The sequence below is a fragment of the Pipistrellus kuhlii genome, unplaced genomic scaffold (genome assembly GCF_014108245.1).
Source record: "Pipistrellus kuhlii isolate mPipKuh1 unplaced genomic scaffold, mPipKuh1.p scaffold_m20_p_2, whole genome shotgun sequence".
Taxonomy (NCBI): domain Eukaryota; kingdom Metazoa; phylum Chordata; class Mammalia; order Chiroptera; family Vespertilionidae; genus Pipistrellus; species Pipistrellus kuhlii.
The window spans coordinates 150,291,696-150,310,045 of NW_023425515.1; the positions used below are offsets into that span (position 1 = coordinate 150,291,696).

At 44.7% G+C, this 18,350-nt stretch overlaps 1 protein-coding gene and 2 long non-coding RNA genes across 5 annotated transcripts in view; all 3 read left to right on the top strand.

Moving 5' to 3' along the window:
• The window catches only part of SLC35D1 (solute carrier family 35 member D1), a 49,638-nt gene extending 41,649 nt beyond the window's left edge, over positions 1-7,989 (top strand). For all 3 annotated transcript variants that reach the window (XM_036447128.2, XM_036447129.2, XM_045584491.1), the window contains one exon: positions 4,754-7,989. In XM_036447128.2, coding sequence (XP_036303021.1) covers positions 4,754-4,862 — 109 coding nt within the window. In that variant the 3' untranslated portion in view covers positions 4,863-7,989. The remainder of the gene's footprint in view (positions 1-4,753) is intronic.
• On the top strand, positions 3,169-4,246 carry LOC118724150. The gene is made up of 2 exons (XR_004989497.2): positions 3,169-3,780; positions 3,826-4,246. It is a non-coding gene; the product is annotated as an uncharacterized LOC118724150 (long non-coding RNA).
• A 1,214-nt stretch (positions 7,990-9,203) lies between the features above and the next one.
• On the top strand, positions 9,204-17,345 carry LOC123652708. The gene is made up of 2 exons (XR_006742176.1): positions 9,204-9,483; positions 14,598-17,345. It is a non-coding gene; the product is annotated as an uncharacterized LOC123652708 (long non-coding RNA).
• The last annotated feature ends 1,005 nt before the right edge of the window (positions 17,346-18,350 follow it).

The window sequence follows — 18,350 nt, forward strand, 5'->3', positions numbered from 1 at the left end:
ATTGTAAGACTTGAGGCCCAGTGCACAAAATTTGTGCACCGGGGGGGGGGGGGGGGGGTTGTGGGTAGTGTCCCTCAGCCCAGCCCTCTCCAATCTGGGACATCCCTCTCAGAATCTGGGACTGCTAGCTCCTAACCACTCGCATGCCTGGCTGCCTGATTGCCCCTAATCATTCTGCCTGCCAGCCTAATAGCCCCCTAACCACGATTGACACTTAACCAATCCCCTGCAAGCATGATTGACACCTAACTGCTTCCCTGCCAGCCCAGTCACCCCCAACTGCCCTCCCCTGCAGACCTGGTCATCCCCAACTGCCCTCCCCTGCCAGCCATCTTGTGACAATGTGGGGGCAACCATCTTGTGACAACATGGGGGCAGCCATCTTGTGATGTGAGGATGTGAGGGTCAATTTGCATATTACCTCTTCACTATATAGGATTATCTATATATATAAAAGCCTAAGTGACTGTTACAACCAGTTGACCAGTCGCTATGATGATGCTCTGACCAGTCGCTATGATGATGCTCAACGTAGGAGCTGCCCTCTGGTGGTCAGTGTGCTCCCACAGCCAGGCTCCCTCAGCCAGCCAAACTCCTGTGGTCCCTCCCCCTGCTGGCCAGCCCCAATCGGCCCTGATCGCCATCCAGGCCAAGGGACCCCCCCCCCCCCCCAGTGCATGAATTCATGCACCAGGCCTCTAATAGTATATAACGCTTACAACATACCAAATATGTGTTCATCAACTGTGTATATTTTTTGTAAGGCTTCCAGTCAACAGCAGGCTATTAGTAACGTTTTGGGGGCATCCAAAGTTATATGTGGATTTTTGGCACCCCTTACCCCCCAAGTTGTTTATGGGGCAACTGTATGGTAATCCTTTCCAAAGCATTAACTCATGACTGCTCGGCACATGGTATCCTTATTGATGAATATTCAGTTCTCTTCAGACGATTCAGAAAAGGTCATTTCTGAAAATTTACATACCTGATAATGATCAAGTCAGACATAAAGATGAGATGGAAAGTCTTGTACTGCCTCTTGTTGGAGCTTGTGAGACTCTGACCAGGCTGTGCTCTTCATTCTCCAGAGTTCAGTAGTCTCTGTGTGTGGTTTTGCGCTGGATATGTGGCAACAGGGTGCCCTCTTGCATCAGGTTAACTCTGATTATACCACCCTTCCTTTGTTAACATTGCATTTTGCCTCTGGTCGGTGAGTTGTCAGAGGAGGGAATTAATATTTCTTTTTTTTATATATATATATTTTATTGATTTTTTTACAGAGAGGAAGGGAGAGGGATAGAGAGCTAGAAACATGGATGAGAGAGAAACATCGACCAACTGCCTCTTGCACACCCCCTACTGGGGATGTGCCCGCAACCAAGGTACATGCCCTTGACCGGAATCTAACCTGGGACCTTTCAGTCCGCAGACCAACACTCTGTCCACTGAGCCAAACTGGTTTCGGCTAATATTTCTTAATTGCTTAACTGTGTGCCAGGATTAGGGCCTGGTTCTTTTTATTTTATTTTTATTTTTGTTTTCTTTATTGATTAAGGTATTACATATGTGACCTTATCCCCCATTGTCCTGTCTCCCCCCCCCACACACACACACACACTCACACACACGCACACACACTCATGCCTTCATCCCCCTGTTGTCTGTATCCATTGGTTAGGCTTATATGTATGTATGCAAGTCCTTTTGACATTTCCTCCTCCCCTCCCCCCACCTTCCCCTACCTTCCTTCTGAGGTTTGACAGTCTAATCAGTGCTTCTCTGTCTCTGGATCTGTTTTTGTTCAGCATTTTCTGTTGTTCATTATATTCCACAAATGAGTGAGATCATGTGATATTTATCTTTCTACAACTGACTTATTTTGCTTAGCATACTGTTTTACAGGTCCATCCATGCTGTTGCAAATAGTAGGAGTTCCTTTTTATAGCAGCTTAGTATTCCATTGTATAGATGTACCACACTTTGTTTGTTTTTTAAATATATTTTATTGATTTTTTTTACAGAGAGGAAGTAAGAGGGATAGAGTGTTAGAAACATCAACCAGCTGCCTCCTGCACACCTTCTACTGGGGATGTGCCCGCAACCAATGTACATGCCCTTGACCGGAATCGAACCTGGGACCTTTAGTCCATAGACCGACGCTCTATCCAGTAAGCCAAACCAGTTTTGGCATGTACCACAGTTTTTTAATCCACTAATCTGCTGATGGGCACTTAGGCCGTTTCCAAATCTTAGCTATATAAGCTATTTATTCTTTATACATGCTATCTCAATCCTCAAACCAGCCTAGATAGATAATATTATTCTTTTTTTAAAAATATATATTTTTATTGATTTCAGAGAGGTAGGGAGAGGGAGAGAGAGAGAAAGAAACATCAATGATGAGAAAGAATCATTGATAGGCTGCCTCCTGCATGCCTCACACTTAGGATCGAGCCCGCAACCCAAGCCTGTGCCCTGACTGGGAATTGAACCTTGACCTCCTGGTTCATAGGTTGATGTTCAACCACTGACACATGCTGGCTGGATGGTAGTATTATTCTTATTTTATTAATTCAGAAAATAGAATCTCAGATACCTTAACAAATTTACCTAGGGACACAGAGGTAGCAGTATATTCCAGATTGAACCAAGGCCTATCTCCACAGTCATTGATTTTTCATTACACTAACTGCACTGACAGCATAGGGTCCTGGGTCTCCATAAGGACTAAGCCTGGAATAAGGTCCTTGTCTTCTAGCATGCATTGCTTCATTATTCCTATCCAGGTGAAGCTGGCGTAACAGGAGCGTCAAAGATAATCCTGACAGGAAAAATAGGTTGTCATGTGAGTGGGAACCTAGAGGAGAATAGGATGACAGAAAGAAGGAGCAGTCCTTCCACTGTGTTGGGGCATGGAGTGGGGTTGGTGGAAATTGACTACCATGTAGTCAATTAAATGATGTGATAAATACTTTGTTGGTACAGTGAACCTCAAGAATATTTAGCCTCAGTCCAAAGGCTACATAGCAAACCATCTCCGTAGGTCCTAGCCCCAGCAGCCAGGCAAAATTATCTACTTGGTGCACTAGAGAATTAAAAAGTTTCCAGAAGTGAGATAAAATTCAAAAAAGAAGAATATGTGGAGTAAAGTTACCAGATGAGAAGATTGGGCTCGCGAGGTTCCTTTCTGTGCACAGGGCCATACGGACATCGTTCAGCAGTTATTTACTGAGCTGCCACAAAGTGCCAGGGACTCTGTCGAGCTGAGAGGGAGGCCTTGGGAAATTTATAGGCTGATGGGAACAAAATAACAACAGGCACCTGCAGCATCCAGTGGAAACATTGCACTGACGGGGTTCTACTCTGGTCCATCATTGGGATGCTTTGTGGCCCTGAGCGCGTTCTCTTTTGCCTCTGGATTTTTTTCTCATCTGCAGAGAGATTGTACCTTGCAGGAATATTGCAACAGCAGATGTGTATAAAGTAACGTGACATGTAATAGAGTTGAATAAAGGGCCACCATTTGATTACTAAGTGCTGTGAAGTGCCTGGTCATCCTTACTTCGGGGGCGAGGCACCTCTCACCAAACCCCAGGGGAAAAAGGGACTCATTTCAAATAAATGCAGCACGTTTATGAGCCAAGTGGTCAAGCAGAAGATTGGGGTCAAACCTAGGGCAAGGACGTCTGAAAGCAGAGCCCAGGCCAGCCTGCCAGCGGGAGACCCAGGGGAGCCATGGGGGCAGGCTCAGCGGGAGAGCAGGCCCCGCAGGCCAGGGCCGTCTCTGAGCTCCTCCACTGACTCTCCGTTCAGCGAATCAGGCAGGAAGCTGTGCGTCGCAGGTGGGGTTGAGGCCCCCACAGAGAACAGATAAGAGCAATCCCCGTCCCCAAAGAGTGAACCCTCCTGGTAGGAGGTGTGGTGGACAAGTGAAGGGCACCAGAGGCTGAGAGCTCAGACAGTGGGTTTTCCACTGCGGATGTGATTCTAGTCAGAGGAAAACCAGCTCTGAATCTCCCAGCATCCGCATGCTTACGTATTCATTGCAGTGATTTTTATTAAAAATAACATTTGCCTGGAATGATTATCTTTAGAAATGCAGAAAATATGAATAACGAAGTCACCTATAACCTCACCATCCAGGCGTAACCCTTGTTAATATTCTTGTGTTCCTTCCAGCCTTGATTCTGGTACATATCAATATACACACTCTTGTTCATTTAAATAAAATGGGATTGGATAATAATTAAAGTTTTGTGAGATTTATTTCACTTAAGATGTCATTGCCTGTTTTTATTTTACATCATTTTAATGGATGCATGGTATTCTGTTGTATGAATTTACATAATTCCTCACTGTGGGACATTTACCCTTTAATTTTCTGCTGTGATAAATGATGTGATAAATACTTTGCTGGTAAGTCTAAGGAGATGTGCACAATTCATCAATGAAATAGATGGCTAGGTCAAAGGATATGCATAATTTTAAAAGCTTTTGATTTCAACAAATTGTCTTCCCAAAAAGCTTGTATAAAATTGACAGTCCTGTTGACAAGTCTGTGCAAACATTCATCTTCCCAGAGCGTCAACAGCAGTGGATAATACCAGGACAGGGGAGGGCCTCAGGTGAAAATGCTGCATGTTTTCATTTTATGGGCCGTTGATTTATACAGGTGACTCCTCCCTCACCTCCGTCTCCCTTGCATTTGCCGTCCCTTCCTCACTCCCTGATGGTGGTTTTCTATTTTTTGCAGTATTGCTGGGAGCCTGGTGTATTCCTACATCACTTTCTCTGAAGAGCAGCTGAGCAAACAGTCGGAGGCCAGTAACAAGCTGGACATCAAGGGGAAAGGAGCGGTATGACCAGAGGATGGCTTCGGCGACGTAGGCCTGAGACTTTGGTCCGCTTGGAACACTGGCAATTCTCACACAGACTCGGAGGTGTCTCGATTATGGAGAAAATACCATTCCTTTGCACTTACACAATCTGAGGATTGATTGCTGCCTTTTAACATTTTATGAGAGAAACTTATAATGGACTCTATTTTAATTGTGCCATTTGAATTAATTTATATCAGACTGGAAAATGCACCGGGCTTTTTAATTTATTTTTCTTCTGTGCCGACAGTGAACCAACCACCCGTGTTTGGAAACTGTTGCATTCCATATTTTAATACCCAGGTATCCCTGAGAGCTGCATCTATAACGCGCTCCGACCGGAGCCTCCTTGTTCACGTCGCTGCTGCGTCTGGAGGCAGGTCCAGCCCTCCTTCCGCGGGGGATGCAGTGGAGTGCGGGCAGTGTCTCTTCTCTGAGTTACATTTCTTAACGATTGCATTTTCTTCCTGAGGATATCGTCGCCGCATTTGCCAAAGGCTACAACTTTGGCTCTTAAAAAAAAAAAAAAAAAAGGTGGGGCTGTGAGGTGTATTGCTCTGCATGTGGGCTTTCCTGAGAAGTCCTGGGATGAGCAGAGTGCATTCCTTGAAAACTTGCTGCTGCCTCTGGGTTGTGTGGGAGGGGGATAATGAAGTGCTGCAGGAAGCACTTATCTATCTGCTTCGTTCATCCACCTAACATGTGGTGAGTGTGTAACACGTGCCAGGCCTTATCCCTAAGTGCTGGGGACACAGAGTTTTCTGGAAGTCGTTGAATGATCTCACCTCGGCCGTAGTGACTGAGTGAGGTTAGGCAGGAGAACTTAGCTTGATCCATCCATTCGGCACATGTGACTGAGAGCAAGTCGTAGAACTTCATCCAGTTCTCTGACACTGCAAGTCTACGGGTGGGGTGGGGTTGGGAACACCCGTCCCACCCAGCCCACAGCGGTGTGAAACCACACACCGAGGTGTGGGGTCAGATGCGCATGAAGAAGTGCATTTTGTGAACCATGCAGCGAGGCCCTTCCCTGAGTGAGCATGGCAGGCAGGCAGGCCAGGTGACCCCTGTGTACCTCCCCCTGCCTCCCTTCTCTGGGTTTAGCCGATACTCTTCTTACCCCTCTTTAAATCAACATGAATGGATTGGCTTGAGGGGAAAGGCTGGTTAGGTGCGTGTGTGTGGGGTTGAGGTCTGGTTGATGTGAGAGCTGTCACCTTCTTGCTCCTGATGGCATGAATACACCTCTCTCCGGTGGCCACTCCCACCTACATTCTGCCGTCCTCGTCCTTCCGCTGATGTACTGAGGACACCAGCTTCTCTCAAGCCTAGTGCTGCATTCTGGGAGAATGACATTGCATTGCCTCTTTGGGTGGGCCGGGGTGTTCAGTTCACAGCCCTGTGACTTTGTTCAGACACAGCCGCTGACTTTGGGGATGAGTGTTTGCTCAGCCAGTTGTGCAGTGAGTATGCAGGAGGCCGGGTGCCTGGTGCACACACTACCTTTAGTTCGTCGGGTGTGGAATCCACTGGGCTCCTCTGATCTAAACAATGAATAATTTGGTGTCTCGGCATGGCCCCTGGAATGTTTTGATCTGTTGATATTTTTGATGGAGGTCATATTTATGCTTTTCCCTTATTTTGCTTTGTCTTTATTAAAGCCTGGCCAGTGGTGCTGGGTCCCCAGAATTAGCCTCACAGCCAACTTCCAAGTTATAAGCTCCATGTAAGAGTTCCTAAAGCTCACTCTTCTTCCCCCCCCCCCACCCCCCTCCATATCAGCTGATCTGAGGAAATTCTGTGGGAGCATAGGACATTATCTACTGTAAGATGGTTCTTACTGTCCCTGTTTTACCAATGAGAAAACAAGACTCAACAGAAGTAGGTGATTTGCTAATTAGTCTAAACGTATGTTTTTTCCATTGTACCATGCTGCCATAAGTTACCTGTCCTATAAGAGGGAGTAAGGAAAAGGGGGTGCTAGCTGGATTAGCTTGAGGCAAGCAGTCGATTGAATTTTAGTCAGAGAGGAATAGGCTTTGCACATCAGGGAGAATGACGGATCCCTCTATATGCCAGAGCTCTCTTCTAACTCCCAGGCTGGCCCCAGCTGATCCGCACTCTGGCTGTGACTGCTGCCTGTCACTGCCTGGGTTTGCCTGGGCACAGTGGAAAGGCGTTGTGAGACCTAATTTTAGCAGCTCTGTTCCTTTTCCTACTAGCCACATGAAAGAACTTGGACATTAGAAATAGTTTGTGTTGCAGAATTTCTCATCATGAAAGGCCTTTGGATGTGTTCAGAGGTGTTGAACTAGAACCCCACCAGGACTTGAATTTCTTCTTGGGGTTAGGTTCCCTTGAAGATCCTCCATCTCTCCAGGTTAATATGGGAAAAGCATGTATACGTTACAGCTTTGCTAAATGCACATGGTCTCAGGGCCCCTACCCTATGCCGAACTGACTGACCTGTAGGACAATTTATAGATCCTGTCCTGTACCTGTTCTGATTTCTGGATGCTCCCTTCAACTGCCATCCACATTTCAGGGTAAGAGGAGGCAGCCTGGGGAAGTTGGGATCTTTTTGAGAGCTCTGTCTGAGCAAGGACAGAACTGGCCAGCCATTTTTGGAGTTTGCGTCCATTATGTGCCCCTCGGTTACAGCAGTACCCTAGAGACTTACCTAGAGCTATGGCATCACCCGGCTGTCTGGAGTGTATCCTGAGGTTGATATTTTGCAAGATCGAACATTCTCTGACCTGTTAACTACCTCCTGGGAGGAAAAAGCGGCAGTGTTGAGTTTAGTCTGTAATGTGCTCTGTGAGACAGCTGTGGAGAGAATTCTTTTAAAGCAAAAATCTCTGACTACTAGTTTGTCTTTTTGAGTTAATGACAGTAGAGTCCGCTTTGGCCAGTTTGCTTTTATCAGTGCCGGATTGATTCAAATGACTTTGGAGGCTGAGGCTACCCATGACCAACATAACATGTCCGGTGATTGTTAGTCACCTCACATGGCTGTTGACTTTATCAGTCAGTCATTTGTAGGATCCATCTTGCGTGTAGGTGAAAAGTTTTCGGTAGTCCTATTGTGTCAGAAATCCATGGAACGTTCAGGTCAGTAAAGCTGATATCTGATCTTCATGGAAAGAATAAGAAGATTTCACACATTTGACTGGTTTGGAGTAGTACCTAGGAATTTAGGCCTGCCTTTCCTTTGATATCATGGCCTTAGTCAGTGAGCAAAGATTTACTGTGCATCTATTTTTAAAAAAATATATTTTACTGATTTTTTTTTTTTTTTTTTTTTTTTTTTTACAGAGAGAAAGGGAGAAGGATAGAGAGTTAGATACATTGATGAGAGAGAAATATCATTCAGCTGCCTCCTGCACATCCCCTACTGGGGATGTGCCTGCAACCAACATACATGCTCTTGACCAGAACTGAACCTGGGGCCTTTTAGTTCGCAGGCTGACGCTCTATCCACTGAGCCAAACCGGTTAGGGCACTGTGCGTCTATTTTATGCCAGTCGTTACGCTCAGTGTTTTGTTTTGGGTGGCTACGTTATGCTCAGAGACTAAGATTGGTTTGCCAGTATTTTATTTCACACATGTTCACTGTGGGAATTATAAAAATTTCCTAAGCCCATAACAAAACAACATGCTCCGAAGCAATGATAGATTAGTTGCACCATTGTTCCAGGCAAGGGAAGGCGAGTGAAATAAAGCCCAAATCTAGTGAGGTGTATCTTTTCTGTAAAGTGGGTTCTTGGGAGAGACAGCTTCATCAACAGAGTGCCTTCCAGCTGCCAGCACAAAACGGATCTCTGGTTGCTAGGGCAGATTGTTGGGGAATGATGGCACTAGTTGGCCTGCAAGAAGTCCTCTGAGAGGCTGCTCCAGGCTCTTGTCACTGCTGGTCAGAGTCTCCATTACCGTGGGGAGCTAGTGCCCAGAGGTCTCGGGAGTGCTATTTAGTTCAGCAAAGGGTCTCCTTGCCCAGAGAGAACTTCCTAATAGACCTCATAAACTCTGCACAAACACGCAGGCTGTGTATCGTCTAAGTAGGCCTTCACTAATTGCTTCCTCTTGGGGTGTTTTTTATTGCCAGGGCCCCAGGGACGCTCCTCAACAGCTGAGATATGTGATCATGACACATCTTACTTCTCTTTTATATCAAAACAGCTTTACTATTTAAAAAAACAAACATTTTTATTGACCGGAGAGGAAGGGAGAGGGGGAGAGAGAGAGAAACATCAATGATGAGAGAGAATCCCTGATTGGCTGCCTCCTGCACACCCCCTACTAGGGTTATAGCCTGTAACTCAGGCATGTGCCCTTGACTGGAATCGAACCCGGGACCCTTTAGTCCACAGGCTGACGCTCTATCCATTGAACCAAACCAGTTAGGGTAGTGGTCAGCAAACTGTAGCTATGTAGCTTGCGAGTGGAGGTTTGCCGCTCTGTTGACTAATGAGTTTGCCAACCACTGACCTAGACTCTTGATTCCAGTAATTACAGGCTGCTGTTGTTCTTTGTGATTAAACCCCTATCCCAGTGGTTGGCAAACTCATTAGTCAACAGAGCGGCAAACCACTGCTCGTGAGCTGCAGTTTGCCGACCACTGAGCTAGGGCAAAGCAGCTTTACTCTTAAAACAACTTTATTTTTGTCATAAACAAGTAAAACTGAAATCCTATCAAAGCAATAGACAACACAGAGCTCTGGGGAAAAGGACATGTTTCTTGCTTGTATTCTTTGGCAAGACCCTAACTGAGAGAAGCAGTAGAAGGGGTCAGTGATTTATCAGTATCAGTGATTAGGGGTGGCCCACCCATAAAGCTGAAGCTTTTTTTCACTCTCAGAGTACTTTTATGATTTATACTAGTCTTTTAGCTCTGAGATGTGCCAGGCTATTAGAATTCCATGACTACCCTGAGTCCCTCCTCCATTAACCGTGTTTTCTTGCTTCCCCATAACATCGTATGATTAGTCCCTCCTCATAATAATATTCAAAAGAAATGAGGTGTTGGATGCAAAACTACTCAGCACAATGCCTAGGATACATTGGCAGATTTTGTTACTGTCATCGTATGGTGAGACTTTAGGCAAAACAAGTTTCTTACGTTGTGTTCTTTGAATGCTAGAGGCCCTAGACAGTGTGCGTATTTCTTGCAAAATGTGACCTGTACTTTGTTTGCTTCCAGAATGCTTAAATAATAGTGTCTTTTCAAATTCCTATCGGATATCATTGTGGCCGTTGTGTGATGCAGGTGATTCCACTTGTTTTTTTTTTTTTTTAATGACAAAATTAATTATATATTTACAGTAAATTTGAAGAAACAAAAATTACGTTACCCTAGGAAGATACACATCAGAATGGTGATTCGGTTAAAGCGTTTCCAGTTTGTCTCTTTGGGGTGGCTGTTTGCATGCCCGTCATTCCTCCTTCTTTTCTCCGAGTGAAAGGCCTGGGCCACGCGCTCCGTCTGCGTCTGCGTCTGCGTCTGCGTCCGCGTCCGGGTTCCTCTGGGCTGTTGGCGTTGGCGAACCTCTGGCACCTTCCCTGAACCTCCTGCTCGTGCTTCCTGTGAGGACCCCGCTTCCTCATGGAGTGAGGAGATACTCTTTGGTCGGGTGTTTTTTTGTTTGTTTTTTTTTAGCTTTCTTGTTTGAAAATACTTTTAAAATAAATCTACTGGTTAGATTTATGGTCTCACAGAAATGTTTTTAGAGATTCTGTTGTTCATAATGTTGCTTTCTCGTGCTGATGATCAACTGATTTTTGCCTACAAATGTTGGCCTATTATAGTATTTTTTCAGTATAGATTCTATTTACCAAATGACCATTTTAGTGTTTTTAAGAGGTACTGAGGATTGAGATATGTAAAACCAGGTGACATAAACATGAAAATTATGTGCCTAAATATTTTTGTAAAGTTGTCAAATAAATACTTTTTTTTTTTTTCTGAACACATGGATCTGCAACGTTTTATTTATCTGTTCATTCATTGATCGATGCTTGGGTTGCTTCTACCTTCTGGCGATTGTGAAAGCTTCTGAACGTGGATGTCTTAGTCCGTTTGTAACCACGCAGAACCCTTATTTCCTTTTATCTGATTTTTTCCCTTTGACTCAAACTGGCCTCACCTAGCACCCTGCCCTGACTCACCCACCCCCACTCTCCCTTGCTTAATCATTAAGCCCTCAGGACAGTGAGGTTCTGGTCAGCATCCAGTAGTCTTAGGAACATGCCCCTGGGTCTCTTGACTATTGAGACAGGGTTTTCAATCAAGAGAAATATCTTGGCCTCAGTTGTGTTTTAGCTCCAGAATAGGAAAGTGGAATGACTCCACAGAACAAATCCTTGTGAAGTTGGATAGAGCAACTCCATGGCTGACAGGAGAACTGACCGCAGTGACCAATTACCACATCCTGGCACCAACCAATCAGTAGAGACCACAACCCTACCTCCTTTAGTCACCATGATTAATGGCTTTTCCCCTGGGTAATCCTCCGCCCCCCACGGAAGCTATCGGGGAGCCAAGTATTTGAGTATGAGCTACCTGTGTCTCCAGGCCTGGCGCCATCTCCTTTAGAAATCCTCACCTTGGCTGCAGACTCCTGTTCCTGCCTGCTGGGCTTTGACGCCTGCAGGCGAATGAACCTCTTCCTTCGGTAACAAGTTTGGACTGCTGTATCGAATTACCACCGGCTGGGTGCCTTAACCAGCAAACATTTATTTCTCACAGTTTTAGAGAGATGGGCAAGGCCAAGGTGCCGGCAGATTGAGGTCTGGTGAGAGCACACTTCTGGGTTTGGAGATGTCCAGTCTTCTCGTAGCCTCAAGGGTGGAGAGCAGAGAGAGGCAGCGAGCTGTATTCTGCCTCTTCTTAGGGCACTAATCCTATCAGGAGGGCTCCTCCCTCATTACCTAATTACCTCTCAAAGGCCCCATCTCCAAATACCATCACATTGAGGAGTAGGGTTATTTTTATATAAAGAATTTATTGATTTTTTTTTTTTTTTTGAGAGAGAGAGAGAAGCATGGATTTGTTGTTCCATTTATTTATGCACTCATTCGTTGATTCTCATATGTGCCCTGAGGATCGAGCCTGCAACCTTGGAATATCTGGATGACACTATAACCAACTGAGCTACCCGGCCAGGACAGGATTAGGGATTTATTGTAGCATATGAATTAGGGCACACAAAATCCATGGTAATGGCTACGCAAATATGCTTTCAGTTATTTTGGAATTGTTGGGTCGAATGGTAATTCTATTTTAACATTTTGAGGAACTGCCACACTGCTTTCCATGTGGCTGTGCTATTTTACATTCACACTAGTAGTGCACAGTGTTTCAATTTCCCCACATCCTTGCCACCACTCATTTTATTGAGAGTAGCCATCTCAGTGAGTGTGAGGTGATCTCTCATTGTGGTTTTGATTTGTATTTTCCTGTTAATTAGGTGGTGCTGAGCATCTTTTCTTACGTTTGTTGTCTATTTATATGCTTTCTTTGGAGAAATGTCTATTTGAGTCTATATTTTTTTAAAATTGGATTTTTGTTGTTGTTGAGTTGTAAGAGTTCCTTATAGATTAGGTTTTAGCCTCATCAGATAAATTATTTGCAAATATTTTCTTTTATTCTGTAGGTTGCCTTTTTTATCACTCTTGTTGTGTCCTTTGATGCACAATGATAAATTTTGATATTGTGCCATTTATTTTATTGACTATGCTTTTGGTGTCATATCTAAGAGTTAATTGCCAAATCCATTGTTATGAAGCTTTCCCCCTATTTCTTCTACCAAGAGTTTTATAATTTTAGGTCTTACATTTAAGTTGTGGATCCATTTTTAGTTAGTTTTTATATGTGGTATAATGTAAGGGTCCACCTCCATTCATTTGCATGTGAATATCCAGTTTTCTTGACACCTTTTGTTGAAGAGGTCCTTAAAGCATGTTTTTATTTTTGTTATTGTTAATCCTCACCCAAAAATATCTTTCCATTGATTTTTTTTTTTTTTTTTTGAGAGAGAGAGTGGGAGAGGAGATACCAAGAGAGAGAAACATCGATGTAAGAGACACATTGACTGGTTGCCTCCTGCATGTGCCCCAACCAGGGCTGTGGATTGAGCCTGCAATTGAGGTATGTGCCCTTGACTGGAATCAAACCCAGGACCCTTCTGTCCTCAGGCCGACAATCTATCCCATGAGCCAAACCAGCTAGGGTAAAGAATGTGTTTTAAACAACTTTTAAAAGTGCTCCTAGTTTTACTTTCTTTCTTTCACTTAGCTCTTTGCTGGCTTCTTGTCTTGCTTGGCTTTTGCACTCAGGGGACTCCAGAGAAGAAGCACCATTGAGAGGAGCAGAGCCAAGAGCTGGCTTGTGCATCCACTGCAGGTGAGCAGTTGTCAGGTACCTCCCGGACTTCTTCCCTGCGCTCTCATCACCTGTATTCGCTCATCCAGCTGCCAGCCAGACTGAGCTCACTGGGCCAGCACCCAGCCTGATGGAGGCCTGGCACAACCACATTGCACAGATGAAGCTCAGTAAGAGAGAACTGTCCAGTGTGGTTGGTGAACCCATATTTAAACCCTAAGCAGTCTGACTCAAAAGACCTTTGCTTTTTACCACCATACTAGGTCCTTGTTTCTCCTGCTCTGCTCACAACAGACTTGATGGGTCATCACCACTATATGCATGTCCAGTGCCATTCTACAATCAGAGTCCACACACCATGGATTTCAAGCTTAGGTGTGAGCTGGTAGCTGATGGAATCTGAGGCCAAGGAGCCATGCTCTCCCAGCTGTGCAGATAGTGCCCTCTTGTGGTAACAACTGCCATTGGAGGTAAAGCATGGAAAGCAGTTTGCTTTCCAAGAAAGAAAAGCGCTATTGCTTACTGAGGGCCTACTATGTGCTTTCATGGAGCTTTTGTGGTGCTTTTTCCCATTACAGTACTTTACCATTGCACAAATGGTGGCTTAAGAAAGGCAAAGGGATTTGCCCAACCTGCTCTAACTAATAAACTTAAATCTGCACTTTGATTCCCAAACCTTTCTTTAAAAGAATTCCAATCACGCTGTGATTACGAGAATGAGGTCAGAGATCATCAAGAGTGCTTCTCACATTTGCTTCTTCTTAAGGTAATGTTTTTAAATGAATAGTTTTGAGGACAATATGTATAAATGACAGATTCATGAAACTATCTGAGATATACATAAGAATGGGAGGAAGAATATCATTCTGCCTGGGAAAGATAATGGAAACATTTTCTTGGAAAACATGGCATTTGAGCTGATTTAAGGACCACTAGGATTCAACTAAGGTATTGGAGGGGACTGCCCCCTAGCATTCCAGGGCCACTATATCTACTTCGGTCTGGAATTCATTCTCCCTTGATGTCTTTTAAAAAAATCTTTATTGTTGAAAGTATTATATATGTCCCCCTTTAACCCTTACTATCCTCTTCCAGCCCACCCCTGCTCTGCCCCAGGCCTTTACCACCTATTGCCCGTGTCCATGGGTTAAGCCAGTGGTCGGCAAACTCAATAAGAACCAAATATCAATAGTACAACAGAGCCAAATATCAACAGTACAATGATTGAAATTTCTTTTGAGAGCCAAATTTTTTAAACTTAAACTTCTTCTAACGCCACTTCTTCTAGACTCGCCCAGGCTGTGATATTTTGTGGAAGAGCCACACTCTAGGGGCCAAAGAGCCGCATGTGGCTCGCGAGCCGCGGTTTGCCGGCCACTGGGTTAAGCATAAACAAGTTCTTTGGTTGATCTCTTTCCTCTACCCACCCTCCCCCTTGTACCTTATAGCACATGCTTTCCTCTCCGTGGGCCTTCCCGGAACCACTTGTCTGAAGTGGCCCCTACTACACTCTGCTTTATCCCCACAGGCCTAGTCTCCTCTCATCAAATGTAAGCTTTGTGAAGGCAGCGACATGGGTCTGTTTTGTTCACTATAGTGTCCCTGGCATCTAGAACAGTGCTGGACACATAGTAAGTACACAATAAATAATTCCTGAATTAATAAAGTATACCAATGAAATAGCTCCATTTTTTGAGCCCAGCAAGGCAAAAATGTGGCCTTGTCTTCATTTTAGATCATCCCAGCTGCCTGATTTGAGTTGTATACTGTAGGTCAAGTGTTGACAGATTCAGATCTTAAAGGGGCCAGGCAGGTAGAAAGTGTAAATCTGAATGAGTGCAATCACTAGAGACAATAGTAAGTGGTAGGGCATGTGGTACCTGGCTGCCTAAAGACACATTAGAACTAAACAAAAAGCTGCCAGCTAGTTTTGGCCCCTTGGCCACCCGTGAGCCTGAATTGAGGAACTACTATAGATCAGGTTTGCACTCAAGCAAGATCACTGAGGATGCCATTCAGATTGCTGTTGGGTGGGGGGTGAGGGGTCAAAAGGCAGAACTGTCCAATTAAGTTCATCCACTGGAGGAGGCTGGTGATGAGCAATGATGGGGTCCTAAAGTGTAGTTGTGAAAGCACAGAGGAGAACCAAGGTGAGTTGTTTAGGGAGATAAAATTGATGGGTGATATTTTGTGGAAGAGCCACATAAAATCTATTTTTCATTTATGAGGAAAGCTGTGATGAATCTTTCTTCATAACTCTGTCTTCAGGAGACCATTTGAACTTCAGGAAACCAAATGTGAACCTTTTTAAAGTATTTAACTCAGGCTTCCAAGTGTTTTCCGAAAAGAATATTTGAAGTGTAGCAAGGGAAGAGAGTACCTGCTCTGACCAGTAAAAGTAAGTTTACTGAGCATCTGCTACATGCTAGGTAGGCACTTCTTAGCTCCTTACATATTGATACACTAGAGGCCAAGGCACGAAATTCATGCAGGAGTAGGCCTTCCTTCCCCTGGTCGCTGGCACCGCCTTCCCTCTGGCATCTGGGACCTAGGCTTCCCTCGCAGCCCGGGCTTCGTCCGGGAGGAAATCTGATCTAATTAGCATATTACGTTTTTATTATTATAGATGATTAATCCTCTAAACCAGCGGTTGCCAACCGGTGGCCTATGGACCTACTGGTGGTCCATGAGGTCTGAAAGGTTAGCCACGGCTGCTCTGAAGAATCCTTTACAGTCAGTTCTGTTATTATTTTAGTGGGGAGGAAACACACAGGAAAGCTCCATTGTTGGACAGTAGTAACTGCGAGGGAGTCTTTGCTTTACAGAAAATAAATCTGCCTTCCTGTAAGGGCTACCTTTTGCTCTGAGTTCGTGGAGCTGCCCACAGTGGGCAGTGCTGTGTAATGTTTGGGAATGGGAATAATGTCAAATTACTTATCCTTTTAAGTCAAATTAGTGTGTTCTCCGTCCCATCACCTCACAGGAAACTCAATCCCTGGCCTTCCCTACAGTCACACAGGATTCAAGGGAACTGCCCGTTCCCTGGCAAACAGCACGACCTTCTCGTGTTCCCCTTCACGGTCACTGCCAAGCACCAGCTTTGGCAGGGCGGCGGTTTCCACTACCGCGAGTTCCGGTGCCTGGGGTCTGGCCTCTCACGGCCCATGTGGTCTTTCTGGAGGAGATTCCCATCCCAGCTGTTCCCAGAACCTACTGACCCATCCCCTTACCCCCAACTTGGGGGACTTCCTCCTTTCCAGAATTCAGACTTGTGGGGATAGGTTGTTTGCAAGTAACATCTGCTTCCAACCTCCAACACATCGTCCCTGAATGATAAGATTTAACTCAGGAAAATGGGTAAAGAAAATCCAGATCACTGGGAAAGGTAAGTCTTTCATCCCCAGGTGGCCGTTTCCCCATTTGTGAACTGGGAGAAGGCGGTGAGGATTCCTTTGTAGTACATGGCCCCGTGCATGTGACAGCAGTGAGGGAAGGCACATGTTTATCTGCAATGGGCTTACCTGCCTCATGACTTCTGGGACCAGGGAAGGCTCCCTGCCAGGGAATGTCCCTTCCCCAAATGTTCTAGCACAATGCAAACAGGAGGAGCTGCTGCTTTATGCGAGCCACCTGCCAGCCACAGTGAGCCATCTGTTATAGGGTTGAGGCCAGGGCCTTCGTCACAAATATATAAACTATTAAATGCCATGAGAGAAAAGGACAGAGGGATCAGACCTTGTCTGAGGCTAAGGTGGTTGGACTCAGGGCGGTCACTTTTCGACTTGGGGCCCTAGGTTCTCCCGTCTGTGAAATGAGGAGTAGGAAGCTCCACCTCTGGGTGTTGGTGGGCTCTTCTCACTTTGTCGCTTCATGTCCGCGCTGCTTGTTGGCTCTGAAGGCCCACGTGCAGGGTACTGTCTATATCAAAACTCCCTGCTAGTTTACTTCCGGCTTCCTGTTTGCAAGCTTTCTTGCCAGATACATAACAAATCAGCTGCCGCGTTAAGTGCTGGCAAAACTATGAGGGCTACTACAGGTTTGTAATTCTGAAAGCCACAGTGCTCTGAAAAAGTTCTTTCCTGAGTTTGTTGCCAAATTCATCTGGAAGCAATATCTGACTTGAAATTTGTATGCATATTAATATAGCTCATTGTGGACCTAAGTGCCTTCCCCATAGGTTCTAGGCCCTGCTGTGGATTTTTTAAAAATACACTTCCTTTCTAAAATCTGAAGATTCCTGGCCACAGGGACTTTAAATTACTATTTTGTATTCTCAAGAAATGGATTTTCCTATGTGATTTTATAATCACAACAGCCTTGTAATACAGTGAATGGGTATCTTCCTGATTCTACAGAGGGGCACTGTAGTGGTTTTTAGTATAAGTAATGGCCAAATCATTCTTAAAATATGGCTGAATTTGGATGAACGGGATGCAAAGAGGTAGCATGGTATTAAAGCCTATGTGTGTTTTGAGCAAGATTCTGAATCAAGGACATATTTTTAGACTACCTCTTGGTTGAAATGCAAGTATGGTCTAGGGCAGTGTTTCCCAACCTTCTCTCATGATGAGAATCACCTGGTGGAGTTGTTAAAATAGATTCCTGAATCCCAACTAAGAAGTGCTAAACTAGAATTTTTGGGAACATATAGGTAAAATACAGGTTCCTGAATCGCAACTAAGAAGTGCTAAACTAGAATTTTGGGGAACATATAGGTAAAATACAGATTCCTGAATCCCAACTAAGAAGTGCTAAACTAGAATTTTCGGGAACATGTAGGTAAAATTGTATAGTTAACTAGAGCACTAGTTAAGTTTATGACTGTTCAGTAAACCATTCGGCCCGCGATTTAGGCTGGATTTTAGATTTTGGCCCCTTCTCTGATTGAGTTCGACACCCCTAGTCTAAGGTATAGTCCGAGATAAGGAAACGCAAGGCCAGGTACTGTGGGAATTTGACTCTATGTTCTGAAAAGGAATATTTACAAGTATTGGTAAACAATATGACTCCAAACATCTAATTAAGTCCACTGCTTTCCCCGTTGGCCTATCGGATATATCTTGTCAACACGTCTTTATTGAAAATGACACTGG